Below are 21,687 nucleotides of genomic sequence, written 5' to 3'. Positions count from 1 at the left end.
GACTCAGCGTCATGTTCGTAACAGGAGATTATTGCATTTTTTATTTTTTCATTTTTAAGGATGTCATGAAGACCCACCGTTGTGGCACCTTTGACAATGCGCGACAATGACAGCGCCCGTATTATCGTTCTCAACTTCGTCATAGCCGCGTAATGACACCGTTTTCTTTTTTGAAAGCGTCCGCCATTATCGCCATTGGCATTGTTACTGTAAAAAGAGTGTCATCCCGGCAACCGTCTGCTTTCCGTACCAACAAAAAGCGACGGGCGATCAACCACTGCTTTCATACAATTTCTCAAAATGGCCTCCAGAACGTAACAACCTGCATCGTTGTGTTGCCACCTTATTTTGTGGCTATTTTCCCGTGGGGGGGGGTTAAGCTTTAGAGGTGAAGAACATGTGACGCATTCGCTGGCAGATGCCGCGGTTAAGATGTCGTTTTCCTCGAGCTGAGCTAAAACAAAAGCGCGCGTTGATCTTTGACTCGAGCGTCTTTGATGCCGGCGGCTTCGCGGAGGACACATGGAGTGTCCTTTTATTTTCTTCTAATTGCCGCGCAGAGGACTCCTCGACGGCCGCCCTCCCATCACGGATGAATCTTTAACGAGGCCGCCTTGTTTTGGGCTTAATTTATTTAAAGCCTTTTTGTTTCGTGTCCATTTGAACTACACAAATCTCCCCGCAGCCTCAGATGGCAGACAGATGCATTGCTCTGATAAAAACACCCCCAAAAAAAATTGCATGATAAGCGCCGACGGCGAGGGAATAGGTTAGCAGATTAGATAATAAAATTCTAAAAAAGAAATGAATAATCACAATACAGGAAGCAGTGAAGCCAAGAGAAATGAGTCTTTTCGATTTTATGGAAAGAAATAGAAGAAATTAGGTTGTAGGTTTTGTACATGCTTAGTGTTTAGTCTTATCCGCTAACCAATCATTTTTACGCAAATAGTCTCTGTTCAAATGACGTCACTGACCATGACCTCAACGTGTCATTATTTCCCATCCACGAGCTTGTCGGGGCAAACTTGTCGCGTGCTTGCCTTCCACTCCAAAAAAAAGAAAAAAAAAAGCTTTTTAGACAGGTGGAGGCGTCGCGTCCCGCCTCGCTGGTTAGCCTTTTAGTTGAGCACAAAACACGGTGATTACGGCCCTCCCGTCTGAAATTTCGACACAAACCAGACTTGAGTCAGAACTGAAGGGGAGGAACCGCCCAACTGAACGGCGCCTGACATCAGTGAACCTTTCTACACCTCTGCCGCTGTTTTTGGCAACAGCTGAGTCAATGTCCAGAAACAAAGCGGAACGCGTCGCGATGTTGCCGTTTTCAGCAGGGGGGGGGTGAAAGAATTACGCTGACGGATTGTTGACGTATTTTATTGCACGTGTCAGCGTTAAACAACTCGCAACAAATTTATTGGATTACATAAATCGTCAGACTTTTGTTTGCGCAGAAACAAAAAGACTTCAGTTAAACTCTTCTTTACCGTGTGAGCGTTATGCGATATTTAGGTCATCTTGAGTTTCTTTACGCATTAGCATACAATCGAATTTCAACTTTGGCCCCGCTCCTTTTTGAAGGCACGTCAGTCGAAGGGAAGAGGCGGCACTGAAACGTGTGAATAATTGACAAAAGTAGACCAGCGAGTGCAGGCCATGCCCGCGAGACAACATCGCAAGCTCGTTTCAAGCGTTTCACATCTGAAAATTGTTTGTTCGGCACGCTCCATTTAAACAATTAGCCCTGGTTCTCGTTGCATTCATTTCCACCTTTGTCTCCTGTGGAAAAAAATATCCGGACATCGTTTTTATTTTTGTTAACCTCTGGCTCTAGACGACCATTTGTTGTACTCCCACTTAGGTTTAATGAAGGAGGAGAACGCCGTCCTTTGTGTATCTTACCCAGATCCCGAGGATGAAATAGTCACAGTTTGTGTGTTCACGCTGAGACGATGTTGTGGTCTTCTACACGCACGATGCTCCTTTTCCTGCTGGAGTGCACCTATTATCTTTTAAATGTTGCCCTGTAATTAGCGCTTGAGCTGGCAGAAGAAGCCCCTTCAACCGTAATAGTGGCTCTTGACTTGCGGTATGGCTTTGGTTAAAAGCAATCGGTCGACTCGAGATACAGATTGTCCGAGCCCTATTTCCTATCGTTTTTTTTTTTAACACACCCGTTAGATCAAGCTAATAAAATTTCTCGAAATATGACACAGTTCCTACGGGCCCGGGCAGCTTCCTTGACCGCCGCCGTTAGCGACGGCGACGCTCCGATTGGCATAAAGGCGTTGAGAGGATGGGACACAGCTTGAATCTCCTCACGTTAGTCAGGCAATTATTGCGAGCCCTGCTGGTGAAAATACAGTCAAGAGGATGGAGATTTGGTAGAGAGAGAAAAAAAAAAGACTAAAATTAGAACGTTAGTCTTTTTTTTTTTCTTCTCCATTTGATCAAGGCAAGCTTTGTTTTATATCCAGTCAATGACATCGGGAAAGTTTTTGACGTGAGGCTTAAAATAATAGAATTTTCTATTTTTGTGTAATCTTGATGAGCGCGGGGAATAAATTATGTCGCAGTTTGTTACGCATACCCAGCGTGTCTTATCATTACTTCTGTCACTTGTGCGGCGCTAAGAATAGTTCTTCGATATATCCATTTTTATGCACGTGAGCGTTTGGTGTATCGCTGCTAGCATGAGATAGACGTTTTTTAAGTAAGAAAAGATCCGATTTTTAGGCCTTATGAATTTGTAGAATATTTTTATTTGAAGTATTTAGTTTGAAATATTTCAGGATTTAAATATTTAATCAGTGGCTTATTTAGTGGCAAGATTTAGTATAATCTTTTTTTTTTTCTTTTCCCCCGAAGCATTCATGTCTACCTTCTATGTAGCCATCTAAAATGCAAAACTATTGGAAACTACCAGCTTTTATTTATTGCCCCGGAGAAATTATGACCATGACAGATCCTAAATCATAACTTGTGATATTTAATCGGAATACAAACGGCGCCCTTAAAAAGTTTATTCAGCTCAATCCTTTAGCGGTTTCGTGATTTGGACTATTTTGCAGGATTTGTGGAACGTGGTTTGGCATCGTTTTGCGGCGCAAACTCATACGTTGTTGCTGCTGATGCGCTCTTTTTTTTTTTTCTCTCACTCCAGTCCAAACATGCGTTCCGTGCCAGTGGAGCAAATTCCTTCACCCTTGAAAACCTCTCTCCGCGTTTGAATTGACAATATAAATTTCGACTCGTATCAAAAGATCATTTTGAGGACTTACAATGGATGCCTCTTAAATTTGTTTAGCTTAAGCCTCTCCTCCATTATTTGTACAGCTAACTTTGATCTTCCAAACACTTGTATTCAAACAGCGGTGCCTTTTCAAAGTCACCTCCACGCAACCTTGTTTGCGTTGAGCGTCTGTTTAGTTTCAGCGCGTTCTCACCCGTCACGACCATTGAAGCGACTTGTGACGAGAGCTTAATCGGAGTCCATCTCTGGCGCGTTGTTTACCTAGCGCTCGATCAGAACCTCTCCAGTAGAAACGGGGCGATGTCCCGACAAGCGCCGAGGCGGTCCCGTTGTCTTGTTTACCGTCGGGCCCCACCCCCAGCACCTGCGCTGGCTTCAAACGAGCCGAGAGGAACGTCGTGTTTGGACCGGCGGATGTTTCTGGAAGCCAAAGCCTTCCAGCTGCTCAACTCTGACGTCTGTTTAACTGCGCGCACACACGCTGGCTTTAATGTAGGCACTTTAATTGGGGAAAATACTTCCGAATAGAACTTAAAAGACACAAACACACCACAATAAAGTCCTTTCAAAACTTCATTGACGCTAAAGCTATTGTGCATGAACAACAATTGGATTGGCACAACCCAATCGCTCGCATTAAATCTCTGCAATTTATCGACCGTTTAATTTCCCCCCCCATCCCTTGATTGTGGAGTTTTCAGGAACATCCTTATTATCTTCAAAGCTTTAGTGTCAAGTTTGCGTAAGAAGAGGCTGTCGTGCGGTCTGTTATCAGTGGACCTCTGCCGCTCGGTCTTGGATCACGTTCAGCCGTAATAGCTCAAAGGATCTTCTGATCTTCTTTTAACTTCCCCCGTCGCCTGTTTTCTGTCCCCCGTCTGCGACGTAATTGTCATTACACTTTTGTAGTACGTGTGTTTAAAAGAACAGACTCCACTTCAAGCTTTTTTTTTTTTGCTTACGTCATTGTTTTGAAGGCTGGATGTACATATACAGCAATTTTTTTTTTTCCAAGTTCGTCATTGAAATTGCTAACATGCAAATATTTCGGCGCTGTGACGGTAACACGCGGTGGGTGTCGGGCGGAAACAATAAAAATGGGCCGGGCGGTTAGCTGATACGAAACAGATGCTCTTAGTTAGCTTAAAAGACGAAATAAAATGGTAAAGATGGCGGACAAACTACTGCAGCCCGGAATTATTTGACTTTATTTTATCATTAGGCACAGCAACAATAAGATGATCGCTTCTCTCCCGCCCCATTTCCTGACCCAGGAAATCGAATTAACACCTCCGCCCCGACCTCCAGGTCCCACGGCCGCAGCTGTGCGATCGGAACGGAACATTAAAAGCACCGCCGTTGTGGGCGTGTGATGTATTTTAGCACCCACGCGCTATTTTCACAATAACCGCCGTATTTTCGAAGATGCCCGATCTACTTTTGATAAAACTGCGAGAGGGATTGCCATTGTTTGTTTTTAAGCGATCGTCACACTCGCTTGATCTGTTTTCTTCATTATCCTCGGCCGTTATGAGGGAAGCAAACACACACGCACACAATAGCTAGTTCCTGTATTTAAGCACCCCATGTGTTTGCATTTTAGTCACACATTGGCAATCTCGTGGGAGCACTTTGAAGCCTTCTCCAGAGCGGACCATAAAACGGGAGTATTAGTCGTTTTTCCACAGAGTTGTATCCCACAACACTCACCAGCATCACCTCCCACCCAACCGCCTCCACCTACCACCTTGAAACTATTCGAACTTGAGTGGCGGGTGAGCGCGAAGCAACCTGATGTAGCTCCGGAAGCCAGTTTCAGTTAGCTGCGGGAAATTTGGTCAATTCAAATAGTTGGGCGCCACCTCGTTTTTTCGCAGCAGCGTTTTGACGACTTGCAATAAAACAGGAAACTCTTAAGCAGTCAGCTCAGCAAATTCACCGCTTGACCTTTCATGTCCTCCCTTCCTGAGGTTATCAGCACTAAAAATAACACTTGAAGACATGTCGCTTGAATGTAAATAAATGTTGCTTGAAGAGGGAGAGGAAGGCTGCACTATGTCAATGGAAGTGACAGTCGCTTACTGCTGTTTGAGGGGGGGGGGGCGGGGGCGCACCCACTTCCACTATAGATGTATACAATATAGTAAACATAATGTGTTCTCATGCAATTATCAGCTTTGTGTTCCCCCCCCCCCCCCCCCCCCCCCCCCCCCCGCAGTACTTCGAGGTGCCTTTTGACTCCAACATGAACCGAACCAAGAATCGTCCACTAGTCCGAGGACAGATCAGGTACAGTGCTCTGATTGGTTGCTGCTATTTGTTTTCCCCCCTCAGAAGACCCTCACATACAAATTGATGCAAAATGTGAATTCTTTGCAGTACAAAATGTTGTTTTGACGTTACCCACCTGACCTCATCATCAAAACCCTGTGATGCAGCCCCCCCCCCCCCCCTTACCCTTGAAGCCCACAGATCCAGACCCCCTCTTGCCCGCCCACCCGCACACTCAGGCCACATAAAACACCTCTAATTACATTAATGCCTCCACCGCAAAATAAAATTGCTTTTCATTTTGAAGAAGAACGCGCCCGGGTTTGGTCAAGATGCTAATCGGTACTCTCTAATTTATGGAGCGTTTAGTGGCAAACGTCAAGCCGCTTTCAATATGAGATAAGTGGATGAAGAGGAGAATGTGGAGGTCTTGATCCAGTTGAAAGGCTTCCTTTTTTTTTCTACTTTCGGGCTTTCATCTTTGGCGTGTTGTCGATGTTTCCGGCCTAAAACTCTTATCAGATGAGCTTTCTTTAAGCCTCCTGTTTGGAGACGCTCTGCTGACTCGTGTGTACGCGTATGTGAGTGTGTATTCTAACTCACCTGATCCTCTTCTTTTTCTCCATCATCATCATCTTCAGCCCCCTCCACGCTGTCACTTTTGCGTTGGCGTGCGGTGTGCCCGGCGTTATGCTGCTGACTTGCGTCGTCAATCCTTTGACGGGTTTCCTGGGCGCCCTCAACATTTTGCTGTACACGTGTTGCTACACGCCGCTCAAGAGGCTCACCATCGCTAACACGTGGGCTGGTTCCGTGGTGGGCGCCATACCGCCCATCATGGGCTGGACGGCCGCCACGGGCTGCCTGGACCCAGGTATTCATTTGAAAAGATCTCCAATTGTTTCATTTTTGCAGCAAGAATAGTAGTCAGCAGCGTGTGGGCACACACTAAGCCCCGCCCCTTTCTCGCCACAGGTGCCTTGCTGCTGGGCGGCTTTCTATACAGTTGGCAGTTTCCACACTTCAACTCTCTCAGTTGGAACCTGAGGGAGGACTACTCGCGCGGCGGCTACCGCATGATGTCAGTCACGCACCCGGCATTGTGCCGACGCGTGGCCCTGCGGCACAGCGTGGCGCTCATAGGCCTCGCCGCCGCCGCGCCTGCATTGGGCGTCACCACGTGGACCTTTCCACTCGTGTCGCTGCCCATCAACGCATACATCACCCTGCTCGCCTTCCGATTTTACAGGAAGGGTGACCGGGCTAGTGCCCGCAAACTATTCTTCTGCAGCTTGTGGCACCTGCCCATGCTGTTGCTACTCGCGCTCACGTGCAAGACGCCGCGCGACGACGACACAGCTAGCACAAGCTAACGCAATCGCACGTATGACGGACTCATCACCAAGGAACACTTAAAGGCCTCAATATTTCCATTGTAAATATGTATTTATTTATAACAGGGCCCAGCACTACCTCTCTTGTAAGGCTGGGGTGTCAAACAGCCCACATCGAAGGTAGGCCACCGTAAAACCTTCATTGACTGTACAGAAAATGCTACATTTTAATCACTTAAAACTGTCATATGACCATCAGTCTAATGGAAGAATCGTAAATTCTTTTGATTGGTTGAAACCAGAATGTAGATGGACTTGAAGAGGAAGGACGTGAAACTGAGATGTTGATTCATCATGTCTTGTAATGATGCCACTGTAGTTTCTATGCAAACTATGTTAAGACATCACATTTTAAACTATTAAAAAAAGACGATCAACGCTATTGGCTGAATTTGTAATAGCCCCGCCACCTGTTGGTCAACACGAGGGCTGTTGCTGCCCCTTCAGGCCAACGTTTTGGTGTTTGGTTACATCGCTATCGCTGCCCATCCCGTCGCCATAAAAGGTTTGGACATGGTTAAGGGAAATGGGGGGGGCATGGGAGGGGCGGTCTGAGGGATTTCTTTCGTCCAAGGCCGCCGGAGCTGAGGCGTCCTCGTAAAGTGCCCAAGCGAATCCGGAGTTTTATTCGAGAGGGTGAAAGGGGATTGAGCAGGCCAGCTGTTTCATCCGAAGAACAAGAAGACGGAAAAACGCGACCTGCTCGGAGATCCGATATCAACCATCCCTAAACACATATTTGCTTTTTTTCATCGGTGTGGAACGCAACACTATATCTCAGATTTTATTACCCGTTTGCTAACTGGAAGGTCAATAATACGGGAATGTAAGCATCCTGTTGAGAAACATTGTACTCATTAAAAATCATACGAAATTGTAACATTGTAGTCTTAGTCAACACAAAACAAACTCAGCGCAAGATATATTTTGCAACAAATGTTTGCAAAGTGATCTGTTTGTGTTTGTTTTGGGGAGAGAACACCGACCGGCATGCACACTTTTAAAACTTGTGTTTTGAATGGCCATATTCAAATGACTAAACCTTTTTCGACAAAAAGTTCAATTAAAAAAGTCACTTTGTCTCTTTGGTAAAATTTCAAATTTATTGTCAGCATATTTTTGTGTTTAGGTGTTTATTGACTTCACAAACTCATTTACATGACAGCAAAAAATAATTGAAATTCAGCAATCAATGTTTACATTAAAGTTGCATGGCAAGTTATTTTCCAAATTAATTTTGCAAATGACTAAATTTGGAAAACATTAAAAGTAAATGAGCAAATGACTACATTTTTTATTTTGCAAATGACTAAATTTGGAAAAAAATAAATGAGCAAAGTACTACTTTTTTTTTTTTAAGACAAACATCAAGATAGTGATCTGAAATTTAGATGTTTTTGTTTGCTTGTTACGACACTACAGTGCTCGAGTTTACCCTAAGCATTTTGTTTGTGCTGAACCTTGCCAAAGACAAGGTGATCCTTTTTAGGTTGCAAAACCGGTGGTCGATGGGCCTGTTTAAAGTCCACTCACTAGCATTTTAAATTGTCAACATTAAATTGTGCTGAGAAACAAATGACGGGAAAAACTTGATTGTGAGAAATCTGTGTTTTTGTCTTTTGGGTAGATAATAGATACAAAGACATTTATGAGTTTGCTGATGGAAAAAATCACGTATTTGTTCTTATAAAATAAGGCAAAGTTGTGTCTATAATTATGTGTGTCCTTTGAACTGCAATATTTAGATGGGAACGCCAACAGCGATTCCGACCAAACACACAGCTGGACCAAAGTAAGTCTGCATGCACATTCCAAAAGTCACCAAAATGTATTTTTGTCCAAGTGTTTGTCTTTAATAAAAGAAATCTTAGAGTATTAATTGCACATATTTTTAATTATTTAGTCTACATTCACAGACATTTGGCTTGTTTATTTCTGTGGCATTTTGTAAATATTTGATTTATTTATAACTATCCAAAAATGTCTAACTTAATTATTAAATATACCATTTATGTTTTACAAAAATATGTAGTAATAGAAATGGATTTTTACGTTTTTGATTTAATGTATTTGCATGTACTTACACAATTAATATGCAACACTAATCAAAATGAGCTGCCGAGTAAATTAAATTGTTTTCAAGTTTAGTTATTGAAAACGTTATTTGTTTATTACCGCATAGTCTATAATCTGGTGTTGATTTCAGCGTGATTTAAGTTATATATGAATGACTCTCTATTAAATTATTTACCATTTTAAAAATAAAATAGTGCCCTTGTGCATGTTCCTTTGAAAGAATTAGTGTCAAACCTTACTGAGAAAAATAAAAGATCATCGCTTGATTATATTAAATGCAACAGTTGCATGCGTTCCCTGTTTTTTAATGACTGAATGACTTTAATGACCGAGATACTTCAGATAATTTGTTATAAATGTAATAAGATCGGTACAACTTTAGTTTTATTTTACAGAATTATATGCTTTGTAAAATTAACTAACACTTTGAAGTGCAGTTTTTTACGGAAGACAATTAGAGCCAGTTAGAATTCCCACTTTAAAGTCAGAATCCTGAGAATAAAGTTAGAATTCAACTTCTTCTGAGAATAAAGTCAGAATTCTGAGAATAAAGAATAAAATTTTAAATAGGTAAGTTATAAAATAGTTTTCAATGCCCATACTTGATGATCCCATGAATTCAGGCACACCTCCTCTCGTCTAATTGGCTGGATTTTGTCAACAAATTTCTGCATGTTCTGCTCAAGCGAGCGCTTTGATTGGCCACTGTGGCTGCCAATCATTTCCCCCGCTGCTATATAAAGCTCCGCTCGACTCATCTCCTGACTCCGATGTGAGGTGAACTCGCGTCGGCATCCGGAGGGACTTGACGTTGCCAACTTTGACACTGTTTTGAGTCGTGTAAAAATGATTTATAATCCACTCTATGATCCTCCGTTGTCGGATATAGTCTCCTAAAATATTTCTTCTCCATTGAACTCACCTAATTTGAGACGTTTCCAGGTGAGCTATGAGCGCAAATCGTCAAGGCGGATTACCGGAGTGACGGAGGCGACATGCCCCGCTGGGACGTGCCTGTGACCGGGGAGGCTTATGGAATATAGCCCACCGCGTCCCAGCCCGTGTTGCCGCAAGAAGAAGGCGCTCCTCCTCAGCATCATGCTCTTCATCTGGATCTTCGTGCTCTACTCCTGCGTGGGTCCCTGCTCCACTGGGGTGCTGCTCGACCGGGACCGGGACGGGGCTCCGGTCTCTGCGGCTAGTGAGAGGACCGAGCGCGCCGACCTGCTCTCCAGGCTCCGGTGGGAGGACGTGGAGTACGAGGAGCCGGGGGCCGCCCGTGGAGCCGCGTCCCGGGACTTGCTGCTCAGCGACGAACCAGAGCCCCGGGCGCCGGAGCCCAGCTCGATGTCGAGCTTCTCCAACGGCGCTGGGAGCAAAAAGCTGCCACAGGCAATCATCATCGGGGTGAAGAAGGGAGGCACCCGGGCGCTCCTCGAGTTCCTGCGCGTGCACCCGGACATCAGGGCAGTGGGGGCCGAGCCGCACTTTTTCGACCGCAACTACGACAATGGCCTCGAGTGGTACAGGTAAAAGCCCCCTCACCTTTTAATGAATCATTTTACACAGATGTGCATCATTTGATCGAATTTTTAAAAATCAAGTTCTTAGTCTGCGTCATTCATATTTAATGACGCTTGATTGCAAAATAAAGTACTTTGGCACAGATTCAAATACACTTAAGGACAGTTTTTGCACCATTTCATGCATATTTCTCTTAAAACCTTTTTACTTTATTCACCCTTCGATCCAAAAGTACGTTGGCGCTGATTGCAATCCAGTTTTGCAGTGTTTTCAGTTATTTGTTTGGTTAGTGTTAGTCGTTTATGTATTTTACCATTTAAGATTACCATTTAAGACCTAATCGAGTCTTTAATAATAATAATTTTTAAAAAAGCACGTTGGTACAAACTGGCATACATTTTTTATGCATTTTTATCCAGCTATTAAATATGTGCAGCGTGTACTGATCTCTATTGGACGCGGTGCAACACTGCAGCTCTTCTGGCTTATTACTTGCATAAATTGCTGTGAAACCAATGTTTGGTTTGAATGAAATGAGCAGCTTTGGTTTGGCACATTTTACTTTAAAATTTCCCAAATTCTTCAGAATTTGACAATTGTAATGCTCTTAACCCCAAAAACATTTTTTTTACATTGTTATGGGAAAACAATGCATAATTGCATTTATTTATTTTTCTAAAATGGTTAATAGGCTCATGTCTTCTAGTTAATTTATTTGAGTTATTTATTTTGTGTAATTTTAAAAGACACAGTTTAAGTTGTATTAATAGTTCGATTGAGTTCATAATTAACTTTTAAAGTGAAAAGTAAGTGTAATTCATTATTTTGACCAGTTTGTGTATATTGTACTTATTTTCCTCCAAGCTTGACCCAAAAAATGAGTAAAATCAGGAATATTTTTTTATTTTCACTTATTTCCACATTGCACTCCCGAAAAGGATAAATAATCTTTGTGTTGCAGTATTAGTTTTGTGTAGGGCGTTACTGTATTGCGTAACTTTATCAGAGATGCAAGGAGTGATTGAAAATTTATTGATCGCCTATTTTGGACAATTGAACAATTCTACCTAATCTAATGTAAAAGTATCCAAATGCTCAGAAATTCAGTCTCTCATCAGTAAATGTTTTCCGATTTCTATAGTTCTTTATTCAGTCAGATTATAAAATAAAGATATAATAAAATTAAATATTTATATTCACCTTTTTATTTTGGAAAACTGATCATGTTTTTTTTATTTCTAGTGGGTTTCACGTCCACCTCAAAATTTTAAGATTTGAAACTTTGCAATGGCCTTTTGTATGCTCCCCCTCCAAAAACATACTACATGTTAGGTTTATTGACATCTCTAAATTGTTCATCGCTGTGAATGGTTGTTTGTCTCCATGTGCCCTCTGATTGGCTGAAAAACCAGCCCAGTGTGCTCCTCTCCCTACTTCTTACCCAAAGTCAGCTCGCCCGAGACTAATAAGAATAAGCGGTATAAAAAACGGATAGATCAGTTGGTATAGTTTAATTGTCTCCTCACACTGATCAGTAGGTGGCACTATATTTTTCCACGACACTTTTAACTATTGTTCATCCAAAAAAATACATTCACTTGTTTTCTCTGTAACAAATCCTCATTCCACTTAAAGGCCTCGCCTTGCAAAGCGCATTTGTTTTCCTTCTCCATTTTGTCTTTGCACCTGTTTGCTGGTCTGGAGTGTGTGGCTGGCTAGCGTTAGCATGTGAGGAGCTAGTAGAGTACACAAGGTTTTTGTTCAGATTTCTTTTTTCGGGTGAAATCAACTAGTGCCAGGTAAAATGATGAAAAATAAAGCAATGGTAAGAATTGTTATAATAACAATAGTGGTCTTGTGATTTCAGACTTGACAGACTAACCCTAAAATTCCAAGCTCCTCTCTTCCTGCCCCCCGTGACGCATCCGGGACAGTCCTGGATGGCTGCTCAGTCTTTTATTCATCCTTAGCGGGGTGCGCTTAAGTTTCCCGGCAGGTGACCCCCGTCCAGTGTCTATCGCCCGTGACCTTCCTTCCTTCCCCTTCCAAAAAGAGGCCCACCTGCTCCTTTTGTTAACTTTTGCACCATTTCGCAAAAGCATCAAACCGTCGCGTTTCCTCCTGTGGCGTCGTTTTGCCAACACGAAGGTTTACATCTTCGTTGGTGCGGAACCTTTATGGGAATCGCTCTGCGGCTATCGACTGCCCGAGTCTGATTGGAGGGCGTGCAGGGTCAGTCACACATCTGTTGACCATCTGACCATTGGACGGTTGCTACCATACCTTGCTTTCCACCTCCAATACACATAGATTTATCTTTTCAAATCAACCCTGACCCTAAATGTGTGAAGCTCACTCATTCAGTCCTGTGTCACGCTTAACCCGTCCAATGAGGGGGCAACGTTCCCTGCAGGCCTCACTGACCACAAGTGTCCCCCTTTGGTCCAGCATGTATGCCCCCCTCCCCCTCCAGTCCTGGCCTAAGCTGTCATTACAAGTGGTTAATTGTGAAAGCGGGAAGACCCCCCCCCCGCCCCCTCAAGCACCCCAGTGCACTCCGATCGGGACAATACGGCCACTGCAAACACATACACACTAGTGTTTGTGTTAACACAATCCACAATAAAAACACAAACACTCCCTGTGTGTCCCTTTCAAATTAGTCTAATTTTTAACGAGGTGATAATTCAGACGCCAGTACGCACCCCCTTCAACCCCCCGCCCCCCCACCTCCAGTTCACCGCTACTAAATAAACACACAGTCCGTTAAATTTCAGCTTTTCCCAGAGTCTGCGCTAATATTAATAACACGCACGTTAATCATTATTACCGTCCAACGATTTTGGTTTGAGAAGGAGGCGAGTGTGATGAAGCTGCACTCCTTGTCCCAGGTATGAAGTCCCAAAGGTGGCCATTAGGCTGCAGGAGAAGGGCGACCGCCTCCGGGAGACACATGGCTGGGGTCTCCTGAGATTTCCATTAGCCAGGCAGTAAAAGCGCAGAGCTCATTAGAGTCTCTCGCCAATGTCCTCAAATATGTGGACGTCCCTGTCCCCTGAGACGACTGGCTTAATGCCAGCAGCGACTCACCTGTATTCAAACCAACTGGTGGCCATGCATGACAGTAAATGTAATGCTAACTAACTAGCATTCGTTAAAGGGACTGCCTTCCTGGAAATGACATTTTTCACCTTTTTGACCCTCCAAAGCTTCACTACCAGTAATGCAAAACAATCCCCCCCGTGTGTGGAGTCAGGGATTGAGGTGGCGTGTGCTTTTTCATCTTTTATTCAGCTTCCCTGCAGTGAGATCAAGGCGTCGCATGTCTCATGGTGCATGTCAACTGTCGGGAAATCCACACAATCACACACACATGGACTCACACTGACTCTTCACCTTCACACAGCTAAAGTCTCCCAAGCTGAACCTGCAACTACTCCTCGGTAGCACATGCTGCTAGCTCAGCCGCGGTCTCATTTTGCGCCGGGTAATTCTGGGCCGCCGCGGTTACGAACTAGAAGCGCTCCCGCTTTCTTCTTTAAGGAGGACGCATGATGGCTACTTATGGGATTGAATCATTTGAGCTTGTCACAAGTCGACCGCAACCCCAACCACAATCATCTCTGCTCTCTATTTATGTCTTCACTACTTTCTGATGTCGCCTCCAAGACGCGGTGTGGATTAGAAGCGACTATTTCTTTCTGTAGTTGTTTTGTTTTTACTTGCTCAACAGCTTGATGATGGATGGGGACGGGTTACAGCAATCGGGGTCGACTCGGGTTCGGGTTGGGTCAGCGTGTTCACAGGCCGGTGTAACACTGGCATCGTTTCGAAGTTGCAAGCGAATCTTTTTGATAAGCTTTCTGCTGCAGTAGCTCACAATAGCAGAGGCCTCCTTCAATGGTTTCTGACGACACAGCAAAGATGTCATGGCGTTCGACGTCATCCCGATACTACGATTATTTGGATGACATCAAGGGTTAGCTGTCTACGTCGTCTTTCTTTGGTATTTCGATTCAATTTATGGGGGTGGATTGACATTTGTAACTACGCAGCGGGCCCGACTCCAAAGCGCGTCGTCTTCTTTGGATTTACGAGCGGTTAAACTCCGTGTCGGTGCAGACTTTTATTTCACGACGTCTGGCTTCTGTTTGTGCTTAATTGCCACTTTATAAAATATACAACAGAAGCCCGCAATGGCTTGGTTCTGATGATGAATGGGCACCATAAAGCTTGCTCATATGAAGGCAAGCGTCCCCGTGTAAACATTAGCACATGTTTGATGTGAACAATCGAGTGGCGTTTAAGATCCTTATTGGACCCTTTGGCAAAAAAAATCTTTGGGTCTCCCACTTGATGTTCATGTGAAGGATCTGGATAAGGATGAGAGGTTCTCTGGAGAAGAAAGGCAGCCTTTCAGTGCTCATTTCTTCCTTCCCCTCTTGAGAGATGCCACTTTGCCGTCGGACCTATGGAGCCTGCCGGGAAATCTCGGGGATCAATGGAGGCGGGAATGAATGTGGAGTGGCGCTCGAGTGGCTTTTGGATCCCACTCAAGTGTTGATGGTGCTTGTGGGCGCAAGGTTGTTTCCTCTTGAGTGCTCGTCTTTTTAAATTTGAATTCAGTACTTCTTGATTTTACACAATCGGTATTAATAAAACATGTTTGATAGCCGTCACTCAACGGATTCTGGACAAAATACAGTTCTGAGCTAGCTAGGCTAGTGGTCATCTTGGATTCAAGTGCGGAGACAAAATATCACTCTGCCTTTTCGAGGCCACACAAACCCTGGCACGATTATTTGCTTGCATTCAAATCCCTCCATCATTTGACATTCAAATGCATTCGGCACCCAACCTTTTGTATCAAATAGAAACCAGCCTGCGGTGGGCCATTATCGTCCAATCAAACGCGACAGGAGGAAGAGGGACACATCAGACAGAAATAACCCACTTCCTCTCTGTTTATCTCAGCTGGGAACTGGTGGGTGGTAGCAGGAGGGGGGGGGGTGCAGGATGGTGGGCAGCCGACCTCCGTTTGATGGCGTCATGTGACAAGAGCCTCTGCTTTGTGTCTTATCGCTGCTTTTGACTTTCTGTCTCTGTTTTTTTAGGCGGGATGAACGTTGCCAAAAAGAGTCTTTGGTTTCTCGTCCATATAAACGTTTTTGGCGTTGGGATGTTTTTGCACGTTCCACTTGAAGCGTACCCCTTGAAAGGTTTCTCGGCGCTGGCGATAAGCGCCTCTTGTGCTTCGGACCTTTTTTACCGCGGCTCACAATGGGCCGGCTTTGAAAAGGCGGTCAAGAAACACAAGAGCTCGCTGACAGCATCTTTCAAGAGAATCAGCTCATAAATCACAAGGGAGGAGAATAGCCATTGTTATTCCCAAAGAGCCAAAGTCCACCCGCTCTCTTTTCCCTACTTTTCTGGCAACACAGAAAAGTCAGAGGTGAAGAGTTTTTTTTTTTTATGTGCACAAGGGCCTCTTCTTGAGGAATTTGGCGCTTTTTTTTTTTTTTTTTTTTTACTGTTTCGCCATCCAAGCGTCCTCTTTTTTTAACGCTCCTGCGATCGCAAAGCCTTTGAGGGATTCGTGCCGCTCGGATCAGCATAATCGCTAACCCAAATGTCTGCGCCACCAAGTAGGATTAAACTTGTTTTTCTTTTCTTTAACATTTTCTGTGTGTCTTCAAAAAATACATTACAAGTGATAAATATCAGAAAAAGTTCAGTTTTCATGCACTGCCATTTTTAAAGTTGTATCACACTTCCCAAAGCAAAACAACAACGGCGGAATTTCTTCGTCTTAGCGGTCATTTATAAATTCCCCCGGTCAATCTGTGCAAAGAGACGTTTTAAGAGTGAGTGATTATGCTAATGCTTTGAGCTAATCAGGTTAATCTAGCAACTAATTGCTTTTTGACTCCTCCAATGAGGCTAAGTGGGGCTCAGTAAGTCATTGATCACAAATACATTCCATCTACTTGATTAGGTGACACAACATGGCTAAACTGCCGTCTTTTGTCCTGACAGGGACTTGATGCCCAAGACCCTGGAAGGCCAGATCACCATGGAAAAGACCCCCAGCTACTTCGTGACCAAAGAAGCGCCCGCCCGGATCTCGGCCATGTCCCGGGACACCAAGCTGATCGTGGTGGTGCGGGACCCGGTGACCCGGGCCATCTCGGACTACACGCAGACTCTGTCCAAGAAGCCCGACATTCCGTCCTTTGAGAGCCTCACCTTCAAGAACAGGACTACGGGTCTCATCGACACGTCTTGGAGCGCCATCCAGATCGGTATCTACGCCAAGCACCTGGACAACTGGCTGCAGTACTTCCCCATGGAGCAGATCCTGTTTGTGAGCGGCGAGCGACTCATCAGCGACCCGGCCGGGGAGCTGGGACGCGTGCAGGACTTCCTTGGCCTCAAGCGCATCATCACTGACAAACACTTCTACTTCAACCAGACAAAGGGCTTCCCGTGCCTGAAGAAGGCCGAGGGCAGCAGCAAGCCCCACTGTCTGGGCAAAACCAAAGGGCGCACTCACCCCGACATCCGCCCCGAGGTCGTGCGCCGCCTCAGAGACTTCTACCGGCCCTTCAACATGAAGTTCTACCAGATGACAGCTCACAACTTTGGCTGGGATTGATGTGGGCAGAAAAAGACTTCATCCGTATTTTTTATTGTTATTATTACTATTATTATTATTATTGTCAGATCCCTGGTAATTGAATGGCAAAATGTGGAGATATTGCTATATATATGTAAAATGTACAGAAATCTATTTTATAATAATTTATTTTTATTTTTAAGCAATTAATTCACTAAGCTGCCTAACCATAATTTTAATAGCATCTGGCTCACACTTTTTTTTTTTTTATTATAACAAACATTCCTTTTGTCCATTTGGCAAGTGATTCCAGCCCGCATGATGTCCTACACTGGTTTCCAATTTCGAAAACCAGAAGCATTGATGGCTTGAACACAGAGCTCCGAGTAAAAAGCGCCATGTTACGGGTATAAAGTGCTCCCAGAGGTTTCCTAACTATCATTAGAGTCTCTACTATGGCTACTATCGTTACAAATGCTAGTAGCGCAACTAACTATAGCTTCACTAGAAACACTATCAATGAAACTACTGCTATTGGTGATACTAGTTATGCTACTATTACTAGTATCACTATTACAGCTCCCATAGTTAGAATTACCAGTATTGTCCTTCTAATGATAGTGTCACTAGTAAAACTACTAACACTCATAGGCAAGTGTTTTAGCATCCAACCAACATGTTTTATGCCTTATTATTAAACCCTTCTCGCATCTCACGATCCTTATTCAACTTTCTGCCCCCCAAAATACATCAAAATTACACATATCTTATCTTTTTGCTTTTTCTCGTTTGTTTTCTACTTGAATCGTTAATATGCAAGAAGGGAGATTGCGCACGGTTGTCGTGGCGCTTTTTTGTTTGACTGTACATTAGCAGACGTCACGTATTAAAACGTGAGTCCTGAATGTAGCAAAAAAAAAAAACGATCTGATGTTGTGCCTCTTAAATTTATACAATTCCACTCTTTTCGACTGCTTGTTGTCTCTTTTTAGTTGCTTTTTCTCCTGGATTCCAACTCGTGTGTCCACATCTTGTATCCCCGGTGCAATGTTTAAAGAAGCATTTACAGTTGTCATGTCCTGCATAGAAAAACTGAAGTTTTTTCGAGATGGAGGGTTTAAATGGGACCGCCGCAATCAAGCAAAACGAGATTAAAAAGTGACCCTGCGCTCGCAGCTGCATTGTTTTTATGCGGTTGAGTTTTATTCAACCTGACTTGTTTGTGTTATTCACAACAACACGTGTGACACGGATGCTGAAAAGATCATTATTGTCTTTGGTGAATGAATTTTACATACCATACAAAGAGCGAAATGCAACGGCTGTTTCTAGACAATTAAATACTAAACATTCATAATATTTCTTTGTATGAAGAAATAAATAAGTATATATTTTACCAAACTCTTGTGGCTTTGTCTTTTTGAATTATATCCACAAATAAAGGATACAATTCCAACGCATTATATGCTACTATTATACAGAATGAATATAGTATAAATCATATTTGTGTATTTATAGAATTATTATTATAATCTATCAAGTGTCGCAAAGGTTTTTAAAAAATACTGCATAATTAAAGTTTGAACAGCACTGTACATATCTTGCATCTAAAAAGTAATTCACATTGATTAAGTTTAATAATTATAAACATGATATGACGTCAGGAGCCACTTCCGGGTTGTGAAGGTGCGAACAATTAGCGGAGGGCGGATTTTCCGGTCCAAACCGGAAGTGATCCGGAAATGACGTCAGACGATTTGTCAAATTTGATGTGTTCATTTGTTTATTTATTCTAAAAATTAGGTTTAATACGTATCGTGGAGATGTATTTGATAATAAAAAGAAATAAATAAATAGTGGTAATTTAAGGACGTGTAGACTGACACCATGAACGTTGCTCCTCGAGGACATTTTGTTTGTTTGGATGCCTGTTCAAACGCTCCTTTTCGTTTATTTTTCACAAAATCGACGCACTTTTACGTAACCAAGGTAAGACTTTTTTACTTTTGTATAGAATCTATACTATAGATAGATATAAGTCAGAATGTAGTATGTTTTACATTTATTTTATACAATAATGGTGTGTATATGTATGGTCACTAAATTGTAAGAACAACGTGAAATAATTAGATAGGATTTACGTATGACTGTTGTTTGTTCATTCATTTTTGATATTGAATGGTTTTTCAAATAGGTCAAAAAGCACTCAAGTCAAGATTGGGCTGCCTCCCTCCGGTTTTCAGTGACACAAATTCCATCATGAAGCTGAGTATTGTATGTATTTTTTTAAATATTTATTTACATACATGTATGTCTCACAGTTCTGAGGTTCCAGGTTTTAATTCAGTCTTTTTTTCAGCCAATTTGCGTATGTGGGCTTTCTTCCGATAGTGCAGCTTCACTTCACATTTAAAAAACATGCATGTTAGGTCCATTTAAGACTCTTAATGGTACTTGGGTCGTGAATGTATATAGTTGCTGGGCCTGCAATTGGCTGGCGACCAGTTCAGGGTGTACTCATGCAGCCTCTCGCCCAGTCATCCAGAATAGGTTATTGTTCACCCGTGAATCAGTGTAATAGAATTTCGATGGGTGCTTTGATACTTCCTGTTCTGGTCCAGTGTGGCAGGGCCGTGACGGAAGCAGCATGGGTGGTTTCAGATGGCCCGCAGCTGTTTGGGAATTGTTATTCTCTTGTAAAAGCCGCCAATGTTTCCGTTATGAGACGTGGCAGCAGCAATAGCTCACCTGTTTTGTTTACAAGCTTCACAAACACCTTTGCACAAGAACAACCATTCAGGATGTTTTAAAACGTCGCAAAATACTTTAGGAACCCAACAATGAAACCATATCTAGAAACCTTAACTTTTCATCCTACCGAGCTTGAAAGCCTTTATATGTTTAGGGGGGCGGTTGAAGAAAAAAACTCTGTTGTCAGACACCATCATGGATGTGTACATGTCGAGATAATTGCTCAGCTGGAGCGCTGAAAGACACGAGGAAGACAAACAGGAAGCGCCTGACTTACACCTGCACTTACTGCTGGCTAACCCGATCAACACTCTACTTGATTCTAGGAGATACGGCAGCGACGGCGGTCCGGGCACGCTGCCAGGCGATGGCGGGAAACGATTTCCACAAGCAAAACAAAGAAACATGGCGGCTGTGCACAATGACAAAGTGTAGCCTCTGCAGGTGACGACGCGTTGTCATCCGGCATGCCTCCAGGGCTGTTATGGATACAAGTGCTCCAGGAAAGGGCGAAGACACCTGGCAGCGCTTGGCACGCAAGCCCACCGATTCACGAGTCGCCCAACCCTCACGTCCCGCCGGAGCGGCTCGCTCTATGGTGCGTTTGATCGCATTAGCTTCGACCTGCTGCCTCACTAAAATTGCACAACATTCACTTGTCGTAAGGCGGCAAACATGCTAGAAGGGCTGCGGGGTCAGAGGTAGTTGTTGGGGTGGGGGTGGATAAATTTAATAATTTAGTTGTCTATGCTTGCTTTTCTTTTCGAATAGCAGATGCAGCGGACACCACGCACGCGATCTTGGCTAGATTACAAAACAATTTTACGCAAATGCCAAGAAAAGCCTACTAGAACAACAAAACTATCATCACAGGTACTTTGAATGACATTGTCAGATTTTTTTTATTTTTACACAGCCTATTTTTGCATGTATAATCTCAGGATTTGAAGTGTTTTTCTCACATGTGCTTCCTTCCTCATAACCCCCCTCTCTTTTAGACTCAAGATGGCCGACAGGTGTGCTGCATGGATGAAAGAGAATATGTTTAAAAAGCGAGACAGATGTTTGTGGCATTACAGCTGCTGATGTTGCCAAATTGATCGAACAAAGGTGAGAATATATCATGATGGTGAAATATGGCTCCATAAGATCAATAACTCTTCCCACGCAATCCTCGGGTTTCTTTGTTTACATGTTAGTGCCACTTTGAATGTTTCTTGATTCACTTGATGCATGGCGCTCACCCCCCCCTGCTGCTCGCCTACTGAGGCACTAAAATGGTGGCAGCGTGCAACCATCAATAATGCACACGGCAAGAGCATCCGGCCACCGCTATCATCAGGGGGAATCATCGGGTCCGCCGGAGGCCGCCGTATCTGGAGACGGATGGCGGTAATTCCTTTTTGCATGAGGAAAGGAAGGAAGAGTAAAACTCTCTCTAGCAGGGTGCTACGTGAGCATTGTCATTGAGTTTGATGCTACTATTCACGCTTTTTTTTTTTTTTTTTTTACCCGTATAGATTAAATAATTTATTTATATTTTAAATAAGTACGGCAACCATTTTCTGTTTCCACCTGCAGGGTTGAAAATGCACTTACTTAAAAAAAACAAAAAAAACCTTAATTATACTTTTTTTTTCCCTAGTTAGCTAAGAGTCAGTGGGTTGCTTGAAAATGTGTCGTCATGCATATTTTACAGCGCGGCACTCTTACAAGGTGCAAGTGGCCGAAAAGAGGCTACCACCTACCTTCCCTCTCACCAGCAAAGAGGAGTGGATGGCTAAAGGAGAAAGAGAAAAAGT

The 21,687-nt window shown here is 43.5% G+C and overlaps 2 protein-coding genes and 1 long non-coding RNA gene across 6 annotated transcripts in view; all 3 read left to right on the top strand.

The window, feature by feature from the left end:
- Positions 1-7,300, top strand: part of LOC133142736 (protoheme IX farnesyltransferase, mitochondrial) — a 56,349-nt gene extending 49,049 nt beyond the window's left edge. For 3 of the 4 annotated variants that reach the window (XM_061264213.1, XM_061264214.1, XM_061264212.1), the window contains 3 exons: positions 5,472-5,542; positions 6,166-6,398; positions 6,500-7,300. In XM_061264213.1, coding sequence (XP_061120197.1) covers positions 5,472-5,542; positions 6,166-6,398; positions 6,500-6,897 — 702 coding nt within the window. In that variant the 3' untranslated portion in view covers positions 6,898-7,300. The remainder of the gene's footprint in view (positions 1-5,471; positions 5,543-6,165; positions 6,399-6,499) is intronic. The other variant, XR_009710252.1, reaches the window with a different exon arrangement.
- Positions 7,301-9,744: 2,444 nt separating this feature from the next.
- Positions 9,745-18,535, top strand: hs3st3b1b (heparan sulfate (glucosamine) 3-O-sulfotransferase 3B1b). The gene is made up of 2 exons (XM_061264215.1): positions 9,745-10,523; positions 16,555-18,535. The coding sequence occupies exons 1-2, from the start codon at positions 10,027-10,029 to the stop codon at positions 17,171-17,173; spliced, it is 1,116 nt and encodes a 371-aa protein (XP_061120199.1). The 5' UTR covers positions 9,745-10,026; the 3' UTR covers positions 17,174-18,535.
- Positions 18,536-20,137: 1,602 nt separating this feature from the next.
- The window catches only part of LOC133142992 (uncharacterized), a 43,787-nt gene continuing 42,237 nt past the window's right edge, over positions 20,138-21,687 (top strand). The window contains exons 1-3 of the long non-coding RNA XR_009710335.1: positions 20,138-20,483; positions 20,657-20,758; positions 20,884-20,995. This is a non-coding gene — a long non-coding RNA (uncharacterized LOC133142992). The remainder of the gene's footprint in view (positions 20,484-20,656; positions 20,759-20,883; positions 20,996-21,687) is intronic.

The sequence above is a fragment of the Syngnathus typhle genome, linkage group LG18 (assembly GCF_033458585.1).
Source record: "Syngnathus typhle isolate RoL2023-S1 ecotype Sweden linkage group LG18, RoL_Styp_1.0, whole genome shotgun sequence".
NCBI classification, from domain to species: domain Eukaryota; kingdom Metazoa; phylum Chordata; class Actinopteri; order Syngnathiformes; family Syngnathidae; genus Syngnathus; species Syngnathus typhle.
The sequence above is the reverse complement of the archived record's forward strand: the minus strand, read 5'-3'. Positions and strand labels throughout refer to the sequence as shown.